The sequence below is a fragment of the Bidens hawaiensis genome, unplaced genomic scaffold (genome assembly GCF_021521415.1).
Source record: "Bidens hawaiensis isolate Kalapana, Puna unplaced genomic scaffold, B.hawaiensis_p1.1 tig00000416_1, whole genome shotgun sequence".
In the NCBI taxonomy this organism is placed as follows: domain Eukaryota; kingdom Viridiplantae; phylum Streptophyta; class Magnoliopsida; order Asterales; family Asteraceae; genus Bidens; species Bidens hawaiensis.
This window is the reverse complement of record NW_027491029.1, coordinates 5,072,935-5,091,761: the sequence shown is the minus strand read 5'-3', so window position 1 is coordinate 5,091,761 and position 18,827 is coordinate 5,072,935. Positions and strand designations below refer to the sequence as shown.

The 18,827-nt window shown below is 34.6% G+C and overlaps 1 protein-coding gene across 1 annotated transcript; it reads right to left on the bottom strand.

Annotated features, from left to right (window-relative positions):
• Positions 1-18,171: 18,171 nt before the first annotated feature.
• LOC143624630 (uncharacterized) lies at positions 18,172-18,606 on the bottom strand. The gene has a single exon (XM_077095213.1). The coding sequence runs from the start codon at positions 18,604-18,606 to the stop codon at positions 18,172-18,174; it is 435 nt and encodes a 144-aa protein (XP_076951328.1).
• Between the last annotated feature and the right edge of the window lie 221 nt (positions 18,607-18,827).

Genomic DNA, 18,827 nt, shown 5'->3' with positions numbered 1-18,827 from the left:
TAGATGCACCAAACCAGCACAACACCACATGTCCATCTTTACGAGCTTAGAAATAGTTATATACTTTAGAGTGATATAAAAACAAAAAAAAATGAAAAAAAAAGTATGTGTTGAAAGTGTACTCCGAAAAGTTGTTCAAAAAAAAGCAAATGATTGTGAGAAAGTTATGTATTGTAAAATGTCAAAGAAGCATTCTCAAAGTTAGTAAAAGAGGCCAAAGATGCACATACTAGACGTGACTTAGAGTTTACGTGTTACTAAGGGGATAGTGACTCTGAGGATACACTATTGGGGCTCGAAGGTTCTTAGTCAATAAATATCAAATTAGGAATTTATAGGACAAAGTCCAATAATATTTAGGAATAGCTCGTACGACCTCCACAGGACCATTCATCCATCAAATTTCACCGACTGCATCTAATTAGTACCATCAACGAGTCCTTGGCTTATGGTGATTTGCCGAACTAGTTTACTTCGACTCTAGCTCTTCTAGCTCTCTTTGTCTGAGATGGGGTAGGTGTAGCCTTGATTTTTGGACTTAAAAACGCTTAATGCATTTGGGGGCTTTATTGGTTAGTGGCTAGGTTTAAGTGGAAAACAATACTGGCAATCGCGGTCAATATGTCGAGCTGTTTCTTGTGCTTTAGTAATGTTAAATAATCTGGGAGTTTGTTGTTTTCACTTGGTTATGATCCTGTGTAGATTTCTTTTTCAGTGAAGAAAAAGTCTTAAGTATGGGGATGTTTGATGTGTTGTAAAACACACTTATTTTTCCATACCATTTTATCATCTTTTTATTACTTATTTATATAATAGATGATGTTTTAAACTCGTTTTAACTTGATCTTACAAACTTTATTATTTTGTGTAGGTGACGAGTTTTAAATTAGAAAAGGATCTTGTTTTTGAAGAAATAAGAGGCCTTCATGATCAAGTTAACAAGACTAAACTCAAGGCCCGACCCAACCCCACAAGAAGACAGCCTTACATGCTATTACAGTAATATAACAAAACAATGAAAAAAAACCTTAAGATCATATAAGGTCCGATCTGAATAGGGCAGCAAAAAAGAAAGAATTAGAGTTCTGGTTTTAGTCGGCTATCATAGCATTGTGTTCCTTTGAAGGAGACAAGATTATTTGGTTTATGTGGCTGTGATTATAACTCATGGCAGCAGCAACAATAACAAACATATAATATAAAAACTAAACCAACTCCACCCTAGAGCAGATTTCCGATCGGGCAGCCCTCCACACATCAAGAAAATTCGTTTTCGCTTTTTTTTTAGCCAAGGAAGAAGAAGAAGGCTAAAAGTGACTCGGGACAGCAGCTAAGGTGGTTCCTCATTATTAATCTCAGCTCTATACAAGAGTATAACAATCATAAACTTTATGTTTTTGTTTATGTTCATAACTCTTATGATTTGATCTTTAAAGATGGATTGTTTTGCAATTAAGTAAAAGATTGAGTTGTGCTTGATTAATATTGATTGTTAAATGATTTTATTATGAATTGGTTGAGTTTTATGATGGTCATAATAATTATTTGATGTTGTCCAAAAATTATGAGTAGCTAAACTTGTTTGTTCTACCTAGGATAGATGATTATTGTTAGGTTTTAATGAGTTTTATGGATTGTTTGATCAATATGACTTGAATTTTTATTGAGAATTTGGTTTAATATTGACTTAGGTGGTTTTTAGTATCTATGATTTTATTAATTATACTCATAAACCTCTTGCTTCGATTGGTTGAATTAGTTTTGATTGATTGTAGCTTGTTCGACTCTTTACTTTGTGTTTAGAGATTGTTTGCGGGGTGTACAACCGTAGGGTTTTGTTGAGTGTGTTAATTGGTTGAATTCAGCAGGTAAACACCTTCTTAAATACTGAGAGGTGATAGGAAGTAAAGTCGTCTCATTTCTTTAACTTGTTAGGATTAGGATTGCGCGAGAGCGGGTTCAGTTCTTGTCGGGTTTGGGTTTGTGAGCGATTAGTTGATCTAGTTTAAGTTAAACCAAATTGTTCCTCTATCCTTGGTTGCGTAGTATTCGTTGCCATTAGGGTCGTGTGTCGGTGAGACCGAGAGGTGAGTCGGCATTAGAACATCTTAGCATTCGTTTCCCGGCTTGTTCTTAAAATCAATTAAGTGTAAGTTAGGGTTTGTTAGTGAGACCGAGAGGTGATCTAGCTTTCTTGAGCGAACCTTAGTTGTGTCATCCTTAGATTCCAGTTCCGTAAGATCATTCAATCCATTAGCTTGTTATACCTTCACTATGATTTTTACCTAGGTAGACGTTTTCTCCATTGTCAGTCACTGTCGTTGAGTTTCGTAAGTTTTTCATCAAGTTAAGTTAATTAATTTAGTTAAAGTAATTTAGGTCAGGTAGTTTAATTATTAAAAATAAATTTAACAAAAATATTATTCTTAGGAAGGTCTTGTCTAGGGTTTAGTGATCATAGGCGTTCTCACGTGTTCTTGTGTTCGATACTCGGACTTCTTAGGTCTATACTACTTTTGACCGGTACACTTGCCGGTTGTGTGTGGATTCATTAGGAGTTTCGTTTTATAAATTTAAAGCTTATTTGTGTTCCCTAGAAATAGCATTCATTAAACACACATCAACAAGAACAAGAGCAAATCCCTGAAAAATATATGAACCAAATTCAAAAGATGATAAATTCGTAAAAGTTGAATCTATTCGTAAAAACGAAACTAAACAAACCCATTCCACCAAACACTCTCGAATATCTGTCAAATCTAAACCTTCTCCTAATCCATCGCATCGTGAGGAGAGCGTTCATGAATCTAATGTTGATGGAGGCATTAAACACAAATTCAAGAAATTAAAAATTGAAAGTTGCTCGTTCAAAGACTTCAAGAATTTTGGACCGAAAGAACTCTATGGCAATTAAGGCGCTATTGCAACGCTAAGGTGTCTAGAGGAGATGGAGTCAATTGTAATCATAAGCAACTGCTCCGAAAAAGACAAAATCCAGTAAACAGCACAATTGTTTAAAGGCGAGGCTCTGGAGTAGTGGAATACGTAGATAATGAGCAAGGGGCGACAAATGTTGTACAACTTGATGTGGGAGGAGTACAATGAAATGGTGCTTGTGAAATCTGCCCGATGCATGAAACCGATCAAATTCGCGAATATAACACCAAATTCCACGAGTACTGTACACTCGTGCCCCAGCAGGTAACCCCTGAGTCCAGCAAAGTCACACGATACATATGGGGACTCCCACGGGAAATCCGCGACATGGTAAAATCTCACCTACCACAAACCACTGACTCCGCCTTGGAGTTAGCTGGTTATTTGATGAATGGTATGATACGCAACAAGAAGGAAGATAAGAAGGTGGTGTCGTCGAGTGACCACAAGAAGAATGGAGGTGCCCACTTCAAGGGCAAGGGTGTCGAACAAAAAAATCTGGATTCAATTCCAACTACACCCAATTTAAGACATGTAAAAAGTACCACAAAGTTCGATGCCACTTTACACCATCTACCACTGTTTGCGACTCTTGCCACGCAACGGCCGACTGCTGGAAGAAAACAATGACTTGCTACAACTGCAAGGAAATGGGACACCTCAGCTTCGAGTGACCCAAGAACAAACCCGCTGTTGGTGGTGCCGGTGGTAGTGGTCAAAGTATCAAGCCGAATAAGGGGAATGCTCGAGTCTTCATTCTTGACACCAAAAAGGCGGCTGATATGCCGGAAACCATCACCGGTACATTCTAAGTAAACGACACGTATGCTAGGGTTTTGTTCGATTCAGGTGCCAACTTAAGTTTTATAGATTATAGCTTTTGTATTTTATTAAACAAACCTCTAACGAAACTAAATAAAACTCTAAGCATCGAGACCGCTAGTGGTGAAATTGTTAAAATCTCCCAAGCTTTAGCAAACGGAAAAAAATCTTATTAGCTGGTTACGTTTTGCCTATTCAATTGTTTCCCATGATTCTTGCTGATTTTGACATTGTACTTGGTACGGATTGGTTATCCAACAATCATGCTCGTATCATTTGTAATAGAAAAACCGTTGAACTTCAAGCCCCTGATAAACGAACCATTCGAATTGAAGGGACAAAGACGCTGCCCAATTTAGCATAATTTCCATTATTAGGGCTAACAAATGTTTAAATCAAGGATGCTTTGCATTCATGGCCTACGCCAACGAAGAGTCGAAACCAAAGGAGATGAAAGACGTACCTATTGTCTCCGAATTCTCTGACGTTTTTCCCAAGTAGCTTACTGGAATCCCTTCTGATAGAGAAGTAGAATTTAGGATTGATCTCATGCCCCGAAACTGCTCCAATCGCCAAAGCTCCGTATCGTTTAGCACCGACCGAGATGAAAGAACTGTATAAACAACTTTGACGAGCTACTCGAGAAAGGTTTCATTCGCCCAAGTTCATCGCCGTGGGGAGCCCCAATCCTATTCGTCAAAAAGAAAGATGGATCCATGCGTATGTGCATTGACTACCGAGCTCCAAACAAAGTAACCATTAAGAATAGATACCCACTACCTCGAATCGACGATCTGTTTGACCAACTTCAAGGCGCAAGCTATTTCTTAAAAATCGATCTGCGTTCTGGTTATCACAAACTCAAAGTTCAATCCGAAGATAACCCGAAAACGGGGTTCCGAACAAGGTATGGACATTATGAATTCACGGTAATGCCGTTTGGTCTCACTAATGCCCCAGCCGCATTTATGGACATGATGAATCAAATCTGTAAACATTACTTAGATAAAATTGTTATCGTATTCATCAACGACATACTTATTTACTCTAAGTCTAAGGAAGATCATGAAACACATATTCGAATCTTACTTGAATTACTTCGAACCGAGAAGTTGTACGCCAAGTTCTCGAAATACGAGTTATGGCTTCATGAATTGCAATTTATTGGACACATCATAAACATGAATGGTATTCAAGTGGACCCCACTAAGATTGAAGCTATCTCTAAGTGGGAGATTCCTAAGTCGCCAATCGAGATGTGAAGTTTCTTAGGTTTGGCCGGCTATTATCGTAGGTTCATTGAAAACTTATCTCGTATAGCCGTTCCCCTAACCTCTTTAACTTGTAAGAATATCAAGTATAAATGGGGAACTAAATAACAAGAGGCGTTCGATATACTAAAACAAAAACTCACCCAAGCATCTTCTGGTGATTTTGTTGTCTTTAGTAGCACGTCTCATTCCGGTTTGGGATGCGTAGTAATGCAACGAAATAAAGTAATCGCTTATGCCTCTCGTCAACTCAAGGTACACAAAAAGAACTACACAACTCAGAATCTAGATTTAGGCGCCATAATCTTTGCATTAAAGAAATGCAGGCACTATCTCTATTGAGTCAAGTTTGTCGTGTATACCGATCATAAGAATTTAAAACACATCTTCGAACAAAAAGAACTCAATATGCGTCAACGACGCTGGATGAAAACTATGAATGACGACGACTGTGAGATCGTCTATCACGAAGGTAAAGCCAACGTTGTGGCTGATGCCTTGAGTCGTAAGGAACATGAAAAGTCAAGAAGAGTTCGAGCGCTACGATTAGAACTCCTAGTAGATCTGATCAAGCAAATTAAATCTGCCCAACTCCAAGCTATCGAAAAACAAGATCATCGATGAAAAACGTAACGGCATTATTGACTCGCTAGTCAAAGGTGACGATGGCATACTTAGACTCGAAAATAGAATTTTGGTGCAAATCATTGGAGACTTGCGTGAAAAGATCTTGAGCGAAGCTCACAAGTCCAAGTACATGATACACCCCGGTAGTGCCAAAATGTACCAAAACCTTAAACCAAACTACTAGTGGAATGGAGTGAAAAAGGACATTGCTTTGCATGTTGCAAAATGCTTAACGTGTTTGAAAGTCAAGGCTGAACATCAAAAGCCCTCGGGATTGCTTCAGCAACCCGAACTCCCCGTTTGGAAGTGGGAGATCATAACAATGAACTTCATCACGAAACTCCCAAAAATAACTCGTCAACACAATGTAATCAGGGTTATCGTTGATAGGTTAACTAAATCTGCACACTTCATACCCATTAACGGGTCATACTCAATGGATAGATTAGCGCGAATCTATGTGAACAACATCGTTACTTTACACGGCGTACCGTTGTCTATTATTTCTGATCGAGATAGCCGATTCACGTCTCATTTCTAGAAAAGCTTCCAACAAGCGTTAGGAACCAATTTGAACCTTAGCACTGCCTATCATCCCCAAACCGATGGGCAAAGCGAAAGGACAATACAAACGCTTGAAGATATGGTCCGCGCTTGTGTGATTGACTTAGGTGGAAGCTGGGACGACCATCTACCTCTAATGGAATTCTCGTACAACAATAGCTATCACACAAGTATTCAAGCCGCACTGTTCGAAGTGCTATATGGTCGAAAATGTAGAATGCCGGTATGCTAGTCTGAAACCGGAGATAATCTATTGTATGGACCCGAGATAGTCCAAGAAACCACTGACAAGGTGTTACAAATCCGAGAACGACTTAAGACGGCGCAAGACCGCCAAAAGAGTTGCGTCGATGTCCGCCGTAAGCCGTTAGAATTCAATATGCGATAGAGTCTTATTGAAAGTTTCGCCTTGGAAGGGTGTTGTTCGCTTCGGAAAGAAAGGAAAGCTAAGTCCACGTTTTGTTTGACCTTTTGAAATACTAGAGCGAATTGTTACCGTTGCATATCGTTTGCGAGTACCCAAAGAAATGAACGAGATACACGATGTATTCCACGTCTCTAGCTTGTGTAAATGTCTAGCCGACGAATCTTTGTCTATGCATTTAAAAGATGTCAAAATAAATGAATATCTAAAATTCGTAGAATGACCAATACAAATCGAATATTCTAAAACAAAGAAACTAAAGAGAAGAACATTAAAAATAGTCAAAGTAAAGTGGGACTCACGAAGAGACCCCGAATATACTTGGGAACTTGAATCTGAAATAAAGAAAAAGTACCCCCACTTATTCTAAGAGCGAATCTTGAAGACGAGATTCATTCCAAGGAGGGGAGATGTAACATCATGAAATTATCGGGTCAAATTGCCAAGTTTCAAATATATGGGACTAAAAAGAAAAATCTGCCATCTGGGCCGGCTGCGATACGCGACGGCCTTAGGCCAACGTCATCGTGTATCGCGATGACGTGGTCTGACAGGTGCGCACATGTCCCACTACGTGTCCACACGTGGCCTAACCTCCGCCACGTGTCACCATGTGGCACTGTGTCCGCCACGTGGCAACCCTACGTCACGATACGCGAAGGCTGTGCTGCTGGGCCATCGCGTATCGCGATGGGTCCCCGACTTAGCCTATAAATAGCAAGCTCAAGCCCCTCATTCCATCATCCCAACTTCATAGCTCACTTTCTCACTCTAAAACATCTCTCTAAACCTCGATAAACGTGGCGACGATCACCTCGTTTTCCGTACCTTAACCCGACGTATCTTGAAATCGTGCCACACATACATACACTAACCATGTTATATTGAAGAGTGTGCCATTCCGAGACGCCCCGACGCCCCGTCTCGAATTACGTGCTGACGTGTTGTGAAGATTTTGGGTGCCTCGATTTGCGTGCCAAGATGGGTATTGATCAAGAAGCTCGAGAAAACAAGAAGGCGTCGAAGTGCTGCCCAAGTGTCTAGGGTATTATAAGAAAAGCAAAGTAGGCATAATTTCCGAATAAAATATAAAGGCTTAAAACCCTAAGTCGAGGTTATACTCGATACCTCGAAAATAACAAAAGAAAAAATAACAAAGAAATGTAAAAGAAGGAGATATACAAGTAAAGTAATTCTTTGTTATTATATTATTTAAGTTATTATTATATTTCTTAAATAAAGAAAGAAAGAAAGTATATGTTTCTTCAAGAAGAAGAAATGTAGTGTTTAAGAAAAGTAAAACAAGTAAAACTACAGGTTTAACTTGTAAAAGAAAAGAAAGAACATTTACACTAAAGGTGTAAAAGAAAATATAATCGAGGTAAAGATTATACAAAAGAGACTAGAGGTCTTAAGCCGGATTAAAGATCCGGTACTAATAAAAGGTTATACTCGTACTATAGGTGCGAGATAGCAAGGAAGAACCGATCAGTGTATCGAAGCTGATCTTTTCAAGAAAGGTGAATACGCCCAACCTTATAAATTTGTTTAATCGAGTCGAGTGAAATGAAATTACATGAGATTACGTATCTCTAAAACATTATAAACAAAAGTAATCGCTAGCCCTCATGTTGTCGTGTACGTTTGTTTGGATCCTTACATATGTGGTAAAAAGTCGGTGGGCACACCGCGCCACACCTGGTCATGAGCCTCCGCCACGATGGGTCGGACCTAAGTTACGTCCAAGTTAGGGTGATCATGTGTATACTGATGGTACCTAAGTAATGTCGAACGCTGTGGTGTTTGTGGAGTGGTTTGTGTAGAACTTAAGTTTATAATTGTGTATTGTTTTAAAACTTGATTATTCCTAAGCCACGATGGGCCGGACCTAAGTTATGTCTCGAGGGGTAATCAAGTAAAAGAAAAAATTTATGCGTCGGCTTATTCACCAGCATGTGTTGCTGACGTATTTTCTAAACATTTTACAGGTAACAAAGTATAGTCGCTTGAAGCATCGAAGTGAAGTAGATGATCAAATGGCTTAGATCATTTTGTTTAAATGTTAAACCTAAAATGGTGATTTTGTATAAACAAGTAATATTTGTAAACAGTAAACGGGTATTTTATATTCCCGTATTTTGTTATGTAAATATATAACCCACACAAACATATTTTCCGCTTTAATCCGCTAACTCTGATTTATTTACAAATGTGGTACCAACTGATTGTCGCACGCCCAGACCCGAGATGGGGGTGTGACAACCTCCTATATATATGTGTCCTTATCGGATTATCATTTGGAGCGTTGATTTGACTATTCAAGGTTCTATGCTATGATAAAAAAAGTATTAAAAAAGTTATATTTAAGATTTTTATTTCCATATATTGAATGGTGTTGTTATAGTATCCTTTAATTTTGGGATGAAATCCCTAAAGTAGGGGAGACCGTAACAACTCGGATTTTTATATTATTATTTTCATAATCGTTATACGACCCGTTTTATGTTCAGGAAATTTTATCAATAAAATACCGCATTTAACTATTTATTATTATTTTAATTTTATTGTTTAATATATTTACTTAATTATCATACCTTTGAGATATATACAATTCTAAACCTTGACAATACTTTAACCTTATTTTATACCCTCATCCATAGTTCAAGGGCCAAATTGCAAATATTATATCCTAACCCATTTTTACCAAACCCGTAACCCATAAACCATGATCCAATTAGATTTCTTGGACCTTAATCTTCGCTCTATAGATGGAATTGATCATTGTGAATCACCTATTATGACTAATCGACTCTCACCGACGTATTAATTAAGGTATATTACCCATAACGATTTCGTTTATAATATAATCAAAACCGTCACTGTTAATATTGTAAAATATCATATAGAGATCATGAAAATACAGTTAATCTCGTATGTATCATCTTCTCGTAACGGCGACATAAACCCTAAGTTTAATTGGGTAATAGTCTGCTGAAATATGCTAAACCCGATCTCGTTTAGCCGTTTATTGTTCATCTCATCGTTCGTCAAAATCACGACATCAATTGAGGTAATTAGTTAGTGTATTATGATCGCCATAATCAGTGTAACATTACCCCTAACATCAATTAATCGATCAATGAACGAATTGAGCAATCTAGAATTCTAGGGCTCATAATCTTATTTGGGTATTGTAGCTTTTTTATTAAATATTTTGTTTTCATTTCATAAATAACAAACGTGCTAGGTCAGTTGGTTTTGGAGTTTGGATGTTGGGTCTGAAACCTGGTGGTTGCGGGTTCGAACCCGGCCAACCGGTATTTTTGCTATTTATAAAGGTATTTGTTAATTATTATAATTAATTCTCATAAATGAAAATTTAATATTAAATATTAAATAAACAATATTATATTTAACTGACACCGTTAAGTTTTACGTTTCTCGTTAAAAGCTTTCATTTACGTGTGTGTGTACATGTATGCATTATAAGTATATTTTAATAGTAAACCTTACTCTTTTTATTTAAAACCCGACACTTTAATCCACGTTCCTCATCGTTGAGCGTCTTTATAAATTTGCTTATATTTATTTTACATATATATATAATTAACGTATTAAATTGGTTTTATTAGATTCAAACGAAATATTTATTTATATATTACTACATATTATAACTAAATAATTATCCACTATTATTATGATTATTTTTTTATATATTTGTATTTTATTTATTTGGATAATTATACGTGTATTTTATATCAAATTTAGTTATCTAAATTGTTTGTTTATAAAATTTGATTATATATTAAACAGGGGTAATTTTATAAATTTTAAAAATAATGATTTTAATAAATAAATGTGAATAAATAATATAAATCTTTGCAATAATTATTATTATAGAAATCCATCGATCGATTAATAAACATTCTAATCAGGAATCATAACTCAAATCACATCAAAATCTTAATTTAATAGATCATGTTATATCTTTATAATTAATCTTATTACCATTAATAAAGTAGGAATCCGTACGGTATATCCCGAAGGATTTATCGTTTTCATATCATCACTTTTCGTTCATCCGATCAGGTGAGCAATCACTCCCCTTTTTTATTATTTTAAACCTTTTGGGGGCATATGGATATTTACAGTATTTATATATTATCTAGTATTCAAAACACTGTTTAATCCATGTGTGTATATCAGTTTATGCATAACTTGCTATTTTGTTACTTGCCTTATTTGAACGCATTTTGGTGAAGTTTATCATTATAGTATGATCATATGATTATCTTCGGCAACCGATGTCCATTTTTATGGCAACGGTTTAGTCCTTGCTTGGTAATCAATGTCATTTATATGGAATTGGTTGAGCCCTTTCTTTATGGTTTGATTGATTGTGTATGTGCTATGGCTTAACTGCTTATCTCACAGGAACAGTTTGCATCTTTCTTTATTTACTATATAATATTATTGTAGTGTCTTAAACTGGTGTTTTACTCACTCAACATGTGTTGTTGATAAACTTTTCTATTTTATACGCATATGCGGGTTATTTTTTTGAACTAGATGCAAGATTTAGTGGAGACTTAGTGAAAAATTTAAGTTAGAAAATTTTTAATCAAGATCATTTGTGATATAAATTGTATTGTTGTATGATTATGGATTTTGTACTTTGTACTTGAATTATTTGAATCATTTACTCGAATTAAACAGATATTGTCACATTTAGATATTGCATGATAGTACTTTAAGAGCTGTGAGCAATCATCTCACGCCCCGACATTTCCGCCTTAGGTTTGGGGTGTGACACCCGTTTTACTACCTCAACGAGTTATGGGTCATAACAATTTCACCTTCTTTCTTTAACAGGGTCTGAACGTCACCCGTTCGTCCCGATTCATTCCAAACAACTTGTTTATGATCAAGTTTATGTTTCTTTAAACTCTAAGTTCCAATTTATCAGTCTACCAAAGCTTTTGGCAAACTAACATGAAATACACAACTTTTTAACTAAAAGTTACCTCTTTTGGTTCGGGTTCGGGTCTAGACGCAGATCTGGATGCGTTTCTCGCTTCAGATATGATTCAACACGTGAATCTTGACATGTTTCTTGTTGCTCGATGATGCAAGACTCGAAACCTACTCTCCTTTAGCTCGGTTTTGAATCCGGGATGGAAGGAAGAATGTTTATGTGTGTAGGGAGGGAATGAGGATGGTATAAGTGTTTTAGGGTTTATGGGAGGTTTATGATGCTTTTATATGGTAAGCCCATGGACCTTAAGGCCCATAACCATTCCCTAAACCGTCTTTTATTTTCAAGCCCACAACCCAACTCGTTACTATTTATTATATTGAAAGTAGGATGTTACAAATCTCCATACACCCTAATAAATCTTCATATCTGTAAACGCTATTGTAACATCTGGTTATTTTAATTAATTAAGTGTTAAACTTGGTTATCTCATTTGACAAGATTGGATTGATTTGCTTTTAGACACGATAAAGTAAAGTAATATCTATGCTCTAGCACGTCATATGATATTGTATTTAAATAGTAACTATCAGGTGGTGTAATATCTATGCTCTAGACAGTTATTGGCATCCATCAGTTTTGAGTTTAGTATTAAGTTTTTGACTATTGGCATGCTTTGTTACTATTTAAGACAAGTTGTAAGACTTTAATTCTGCTGTGTATGACTATTCAAAGTGTAAGAACTAAGTGCATGTCTAAACCTGACTCTAGAAACTCCTTGGGTTCAGGGCGTTTCAATTACATAACTTTGAGTTGGCACTCCCTTAGTGACTTATTTCTCCACATAGTTCTCCATTATTCTCCATACACCCCTAATAGTCTAATACCCTAATACGTGTGTGATATTATTAAAAGGAAAAAAACAAATATGCCTAATAAAATTAATTTGTAGCAAAATTATTCTTACCCTATTAATAATATAATTACGATGAAGAGTGAAGACCAGCATCATCTTTATTCCTATAATTTAAAAAAAAACCACTACTTTTTAAAATTTGCATTTCATTATAAAAAAAACCTCACATCCTATCCTCTATATTTTTTAATTGTTTTATTTTCTATTTCTAATCATTTGCAACTTTAATCACTTACTATTTTGTTATATTATATTTTTCATTTAAAAAGTTTCTAAATATTTAGAAAAATCAAATTAAACGTTAAACGAGTGAAAGGTCGGCTCGAACTCGTATAGCATTCTTAACTAAACATTATAAACATTTAACTAAAGAATGGTAGAAGCTATCTATTGATATGTAGTCTAGATTACCATTTATACACTATATGATTGATAAAAACATATAGAAGCTAAATAAAAATGAAAGCTACGGATGGCAATGAAACCCGAACCCGATGAAAAAACCTGAAACCCGACATAAAGGTTTGGGACGGGTTTGGGATTAGATTTAAAATTTTTCGCGGGTTTGGGACAAGTTTGGGATTTCTAATATACCCGATTACCCGACCCGATTACCCGATAACATAAACCCATTTACCCGAATATATACTCGATGTACCCGATATAACTTTATTATATTATATATATACTATATTCCAAATATATTATTTGTTGAAACTTGCTTATGTTAATTATTTGAGATATTTTATCTTTATGGCAACCATCTTTTTAATCGATTAGTTATATTTTGTCAAAACCCGACGGATTTTGAGCCCGGTATACCCGACAGGCATTTTATCAAAACCCGATGGGAAAACCCAAAATCCAACGGGTAATAACCCAACATGTTTGGGACGGGTTTGGGATGAACTTTAATAACGGGTATGAGTTTAGGAATACCTAAACCCGACTCATTGCCATCTCTATTGAAAGCAGCAACTTATTGTGTTTTAACAATGACAAAAAAAATAATAAATAAGAAGAAAAAGAAACAAAAGAAAAAAAATTGACTCATGGGCCAGAATTAAACTTGCAACATAAAAACTGACATAACCACCTATGTTAGATATTTTCTAGAAAACATATTGATATCAACCATGAGGTTTAAACGCTAAAATAAAATTGGGTTGACCTAGAAAGTCAAAACATCTCCTATTGAACCTTATAACAATGGTATAAATGTTTGCCTTGATCTACATAAAAAAATATATTATCCCATGGTCACAACATAGAGACATATGATGATCAGAAAACAAAAATGCTACTGGAAACAAAAGTAAAAAGCCTAAACAAAAATCTTGAGTTAATCCTACTATATTATTAAAGCAAATGAGATTGTTTCCACATGCTCCTTCTCCATTGGTCCATTACCTTTATTTCCAAATATATCTTACTCTTCTCTAATTTTCTTAACAATTAAATAAATCAAAAAGAAATTATATTACTAATAATTAATATAAGCATTTAACTTTAAGTTTCAAAACCATCAATATTCAATTGTTTCAACTTCAATACCCGGTTTCCTTGATATTCAATTCCTTTTAACCTAATCACTCAAATCCCTCTTTCAATCGGCCATTATTTTACATCGATCCTATGATGATTTCATTAGATCCTGCAAATATAATCGACACCGGAGTTTGGCTAAATAAGCGTGATCAACGATAAGATATGTAGTTAGGACTTAGGAGAGTAAATAAAGTGTGTTTTTATGTTTACAAGTCTTATAATTTGATCATTTTGATTATATTTTAAACAACACATATTGAAGATACCAAACACGACAATTTATTAATTATGCATCTATTTGTGTTCAATAGTTATTATATGTTATATGAACATTAAGATTAACAAAAACTATAATACCAACATTAAAGTTGTTATTTTAAATTTCAATTATTTGTATCTACGTATAACAAATAGACCTAAATTTGAATAGTTTTAAAAATTTAGACACTCACTTGGCTTTATATATTTGGAAACAACCAACTATTACTTATTAAATTAGAACTTTTATTATATAGACAGTAACTGACTAAATTTTGATTTGACATTTCTTATTTTATGTATAAAATTCAAAATAGACAGTTTTTTTCAAAACTTGTCTTGTGTTTATGCCTTTAATCTCGCAACCTTTCCCTTTTTTTACAAATGATGTTAATACAAGTACAGTTGTTTGATATTCCAATTAAAAACTTTTAAATACATTCTATTTTTGTTTATGTGTTCTAAAATACTTATCTATCCCATGTCTCACTATCGATTAATTGTATATATTTGGGTCTAAGACTCGCATCTTTCACATCGTATCAATGTATGTTTTCAGTATCGTTTCATTAATATATAAAATTTTGAAAAAAGGAATGGATTGTAACGAACTCTACTGAACGTTGGATTTGAATTACATGCAAACGATGTTAAGCACATATGTGTATTCATGCGTAACATATATGGCAAAATGATCGGTCAGGTTTTCCTTTCATATTTTATTTTTTTTTTTTTCCTTATGGTTTTAGAAGGAGAGGTCAAAGATATATCATTCATAGCACGTGCCAAGTTGAAGACGATATTTGCCTAAAGGAATGTAAAATATGGCATTATCTACACCATATTCAACTTCTTGTTTAGACTGGTTCAAGATACGGTGATTTTAAAGTTTAATATGTCATTCAACGGGTTTTTCTTTCATATTTTATTTTGTTTTTTTTACTGGTTTTAGATAGAAGAGGACAAGGATATATCAGTCACGACACGAGTCAAGTTGAAGATGATATTAGCCAAGGGGAAGGTAAAATATGAAATTCTCTACATCATAATCTAGTTTTTGTTGGTTCATAATACTAATACTCTGATTTTATCATTTTAACAATAAATATTTAATTCAAGGGGTTTTTCTTTTGTATCTTATTTTATTTTGTTTTCTAGTTTTGGATAGGAGAGGACAAGGATATATCAGTCATGGCATATTGGCATGCGTCAAGTTGAAGAAGATATTAGCCAAGAAGAATGTAAAATATGACATTCTCTACACCATAATCTACTTTGTGTTAGACGGGTTCATGATATTACGAATTTAAATATTTAAGATATTCAAAGTATATAAAATAAATAAGCTAATCTTCTAATCTAGAAAGAGAAGAAATTGCAAAGAAAATATATATGTGTGTTGAAAGTAGAATGGTCAAAGAATGATGGGCCTGTTGTCCATAGGGGCGGGCCTGTTGACCCTCAAAAGTTCGGTGTTGAATTGGCCCGTATGGAAGTTCAAACCTTTATCGTTACTTTTGGTAACTCTAGAAATTTGGTCGGTTTGGATCTTTCACTTCAATAATATGGTTGGTTTAGTTAATGGAACATTTAGATTTAAAACATAATGAGATGAAAGGTTTTTATCTATTTCATAATAAAGTCGATAGGGATGTTTGATCTTTGAGAGGTAGTAATTGATATGGTTGTTTTTTTAACTAAATAATTATAACCCGATTAATGTTTTTTTTAATCTTTGCATATTTGTTCAAAATGTTAATGCAGGGGTTGATAGGTTGTTTTAATACAGTTATGATCCAAAATAGGTTGAGTAACTATCCAAATACTGGTACATTTTGGCACGGGTTGGATTGACCTATAATGGTTTTTGTCCAACACTTAATAAAACTTTTGATGCACTTAGCGTAATTTATGTCCACATAAGTTAAAGGATATAATATCGATTTCACATAGATACATCGGTTTAGTTTGGACAACTGAGAAGTACAAAAGGTGAATTGAATTATGGGCCTCGAAGATAAAGCTTAGAGTTAAAATTAAATGGTTGGTTTATTTATTCAGTGTTATATGCCGATTTGAATTAATAATAAAAGAGTTGAAGTATATTATTTTATATCCGTGTGTTTTTGATGTATTTTTGGTTTAATCCAATTTGTTATTCGGATAGAAATCATATCATTAATTTATATACTTTTTTACCTTTTCGTTGGGTCAATAAAATTGATAAGAACAGGCTTGAATCTTCTCAACCTCCTTAATAATAGATAAGTATGGAACTTGAGCAAATTCAGGCACTTCGAGCAAAGTTTTCACTATCCCGAGCAAATTATATTATGCGAGTAAGGTTATCTTCTTGAAGTTTTCTATGTATCAAGCTTCGGGAAAGCTACACTTCGTCAAGCAAGGTTGGTATTCTATCAAGTACAGTTTTCACACAAGCAAACACTTGATTGTCTGAGCATAAACCAAGTTTAGAAGCAAGCTTGGTGGGTCAAGCAAAGATAAAATAAATGAGGATCTCAAGTTTGCATGTGAGAAGTAAGTGGATTTATTCTAAGTATTTCTCCAAGCAAAGTTCAATCTCGAGCAAGTTATAGTACCAGAGTATACTTTGCTTGCTCCAATAACCCTTAGTGAAGATTGAAGGGATCAAGAAGAACAAGTTAAACAGAAGACAATTTCACGTTATATTTTGTTTTGCAATTACCATTAACAAAAGTAAAAGCCAGTCTCCCACAAGATTGAGATATACTTGAGAGACCCGGTTTTTACACATGGTCAATTGTATGTAGCTTGATCAAGAGTGAAGAGTAAATATGGTGTTAAAATGTTTATTTTAGACAACAAGGTATAGCTACAAACAAAACAACAAATATGTTTTATAAGAAAACTTTTAATATTTAATGAACTTTATGTTTTTAAGTTTTCAGTTATGTTTGTAAGCATCGTACTATAAAACTTACTTTTTCTTAAATTTATGTTTTTAATAGCTTTGTTTCCATATGAAGATGAATTGCAATTATAAATTTTATTGCCATCTCAAAAATCATATTCAAAAATATGTTTTCCTTTCCAATTGTATATGTGTGTTCTTCAAAATTTCTATATTTTCACATGTGTCGTACACGGGTCAATAACCTAGTAATAAACTATAAAAACAAACAAACTGACTAAACAAAGATGTGAGCTACAACAGGAACAAACAACTGCTACAATTCACACAAAGAAGTCACGGGAACAAATCGCATTATTATTATGCAATACAAGCAAATCAAAACTGTAATCCAAAATACAAAACAAAAAATCACATGAACATATAGAGAAGCATTACAAAAGCATTAATCAGTCAAACAAAAGTTTAACAAAAGAAATAAATTGTTGGGTCGGACCAGTCGTACCCATTTCACACTCCTAACACATTATAAGCAAATGACCCACATAGATGCAAATTAAAAAAAAGTTGAGGTAATAAGTTACGTTCTTACATAAATAATTCTAATGATCATCACATATCATGTTTCTAACTTCAACCAATAACATTCACGAAATAATAAAATATAACGTGATATCGTTTATTGTTGAGGATAGAGTAGCCATTAATGTTCTACTAGATCTTCTTGAAGTTGATGATGTGCCGAGCTATCTTTAATACGAAGATGACGTTCATGAAGTCCATAAACTCACATGTATTACTACGCGAAAATTCGAGGAGATCATCATCAAGTTGATCATACTTCATATTAAGACTGTCACCATAATCACATTCATCTTCAATTATCATATTATGAAGAATAACACATGCTTTCATTATATTTGTTAGCACACTCACTTAGAAAATTTGTGATGGTCCTCGAATGATTGCAAATCGTTGTTGAAGTACACCAAACGCTTGCTCGACATCTTTTCTTGCAGATTCTTGTGTTTTTGCAAAATGTTTATGTTTGTTCCCTCTTGGTGCCGGAATCTTCTTTACAAAAGTTTTCCACTTAGGATAAATACCATCTGCAAGGTAATACCCCATAGTATAGTCGTTGCCATTAACCGTGTAATTGACTGGAAGAGCACATCCTTGCGCAAGTTCCGTGAAAACAAAAGACCTCTTTTGCACGTTATTGTTGTCATGTGAACCGGGCATACCAAAAAATGCATGCCATATCCAAAGATAATATGTGGCAATCGCCTCTAAAATAAAAGTAGATTCATGAATGTGGCCAGAGTACACACCTTTCCAAGCTGTGACACAATTTTCCCACTTCCAATACATGCAATCAATGCTTCCGAGCGTTCTAGGGAACCCTCATTGGTCCGCGGCAAAAAGCAATCGAGTAATATCATTGGTGTTTGGTGAACGGAGATATTCAATTGAAAAAAATACTTTTAGAAACCGTGTACCGATCGATTATGACTTCATTACGTTATAGGATTTAGTCTTGAAATGATTACGATTAGATTTACATTACTATATGTACAGTGTGTTGAGAGAAC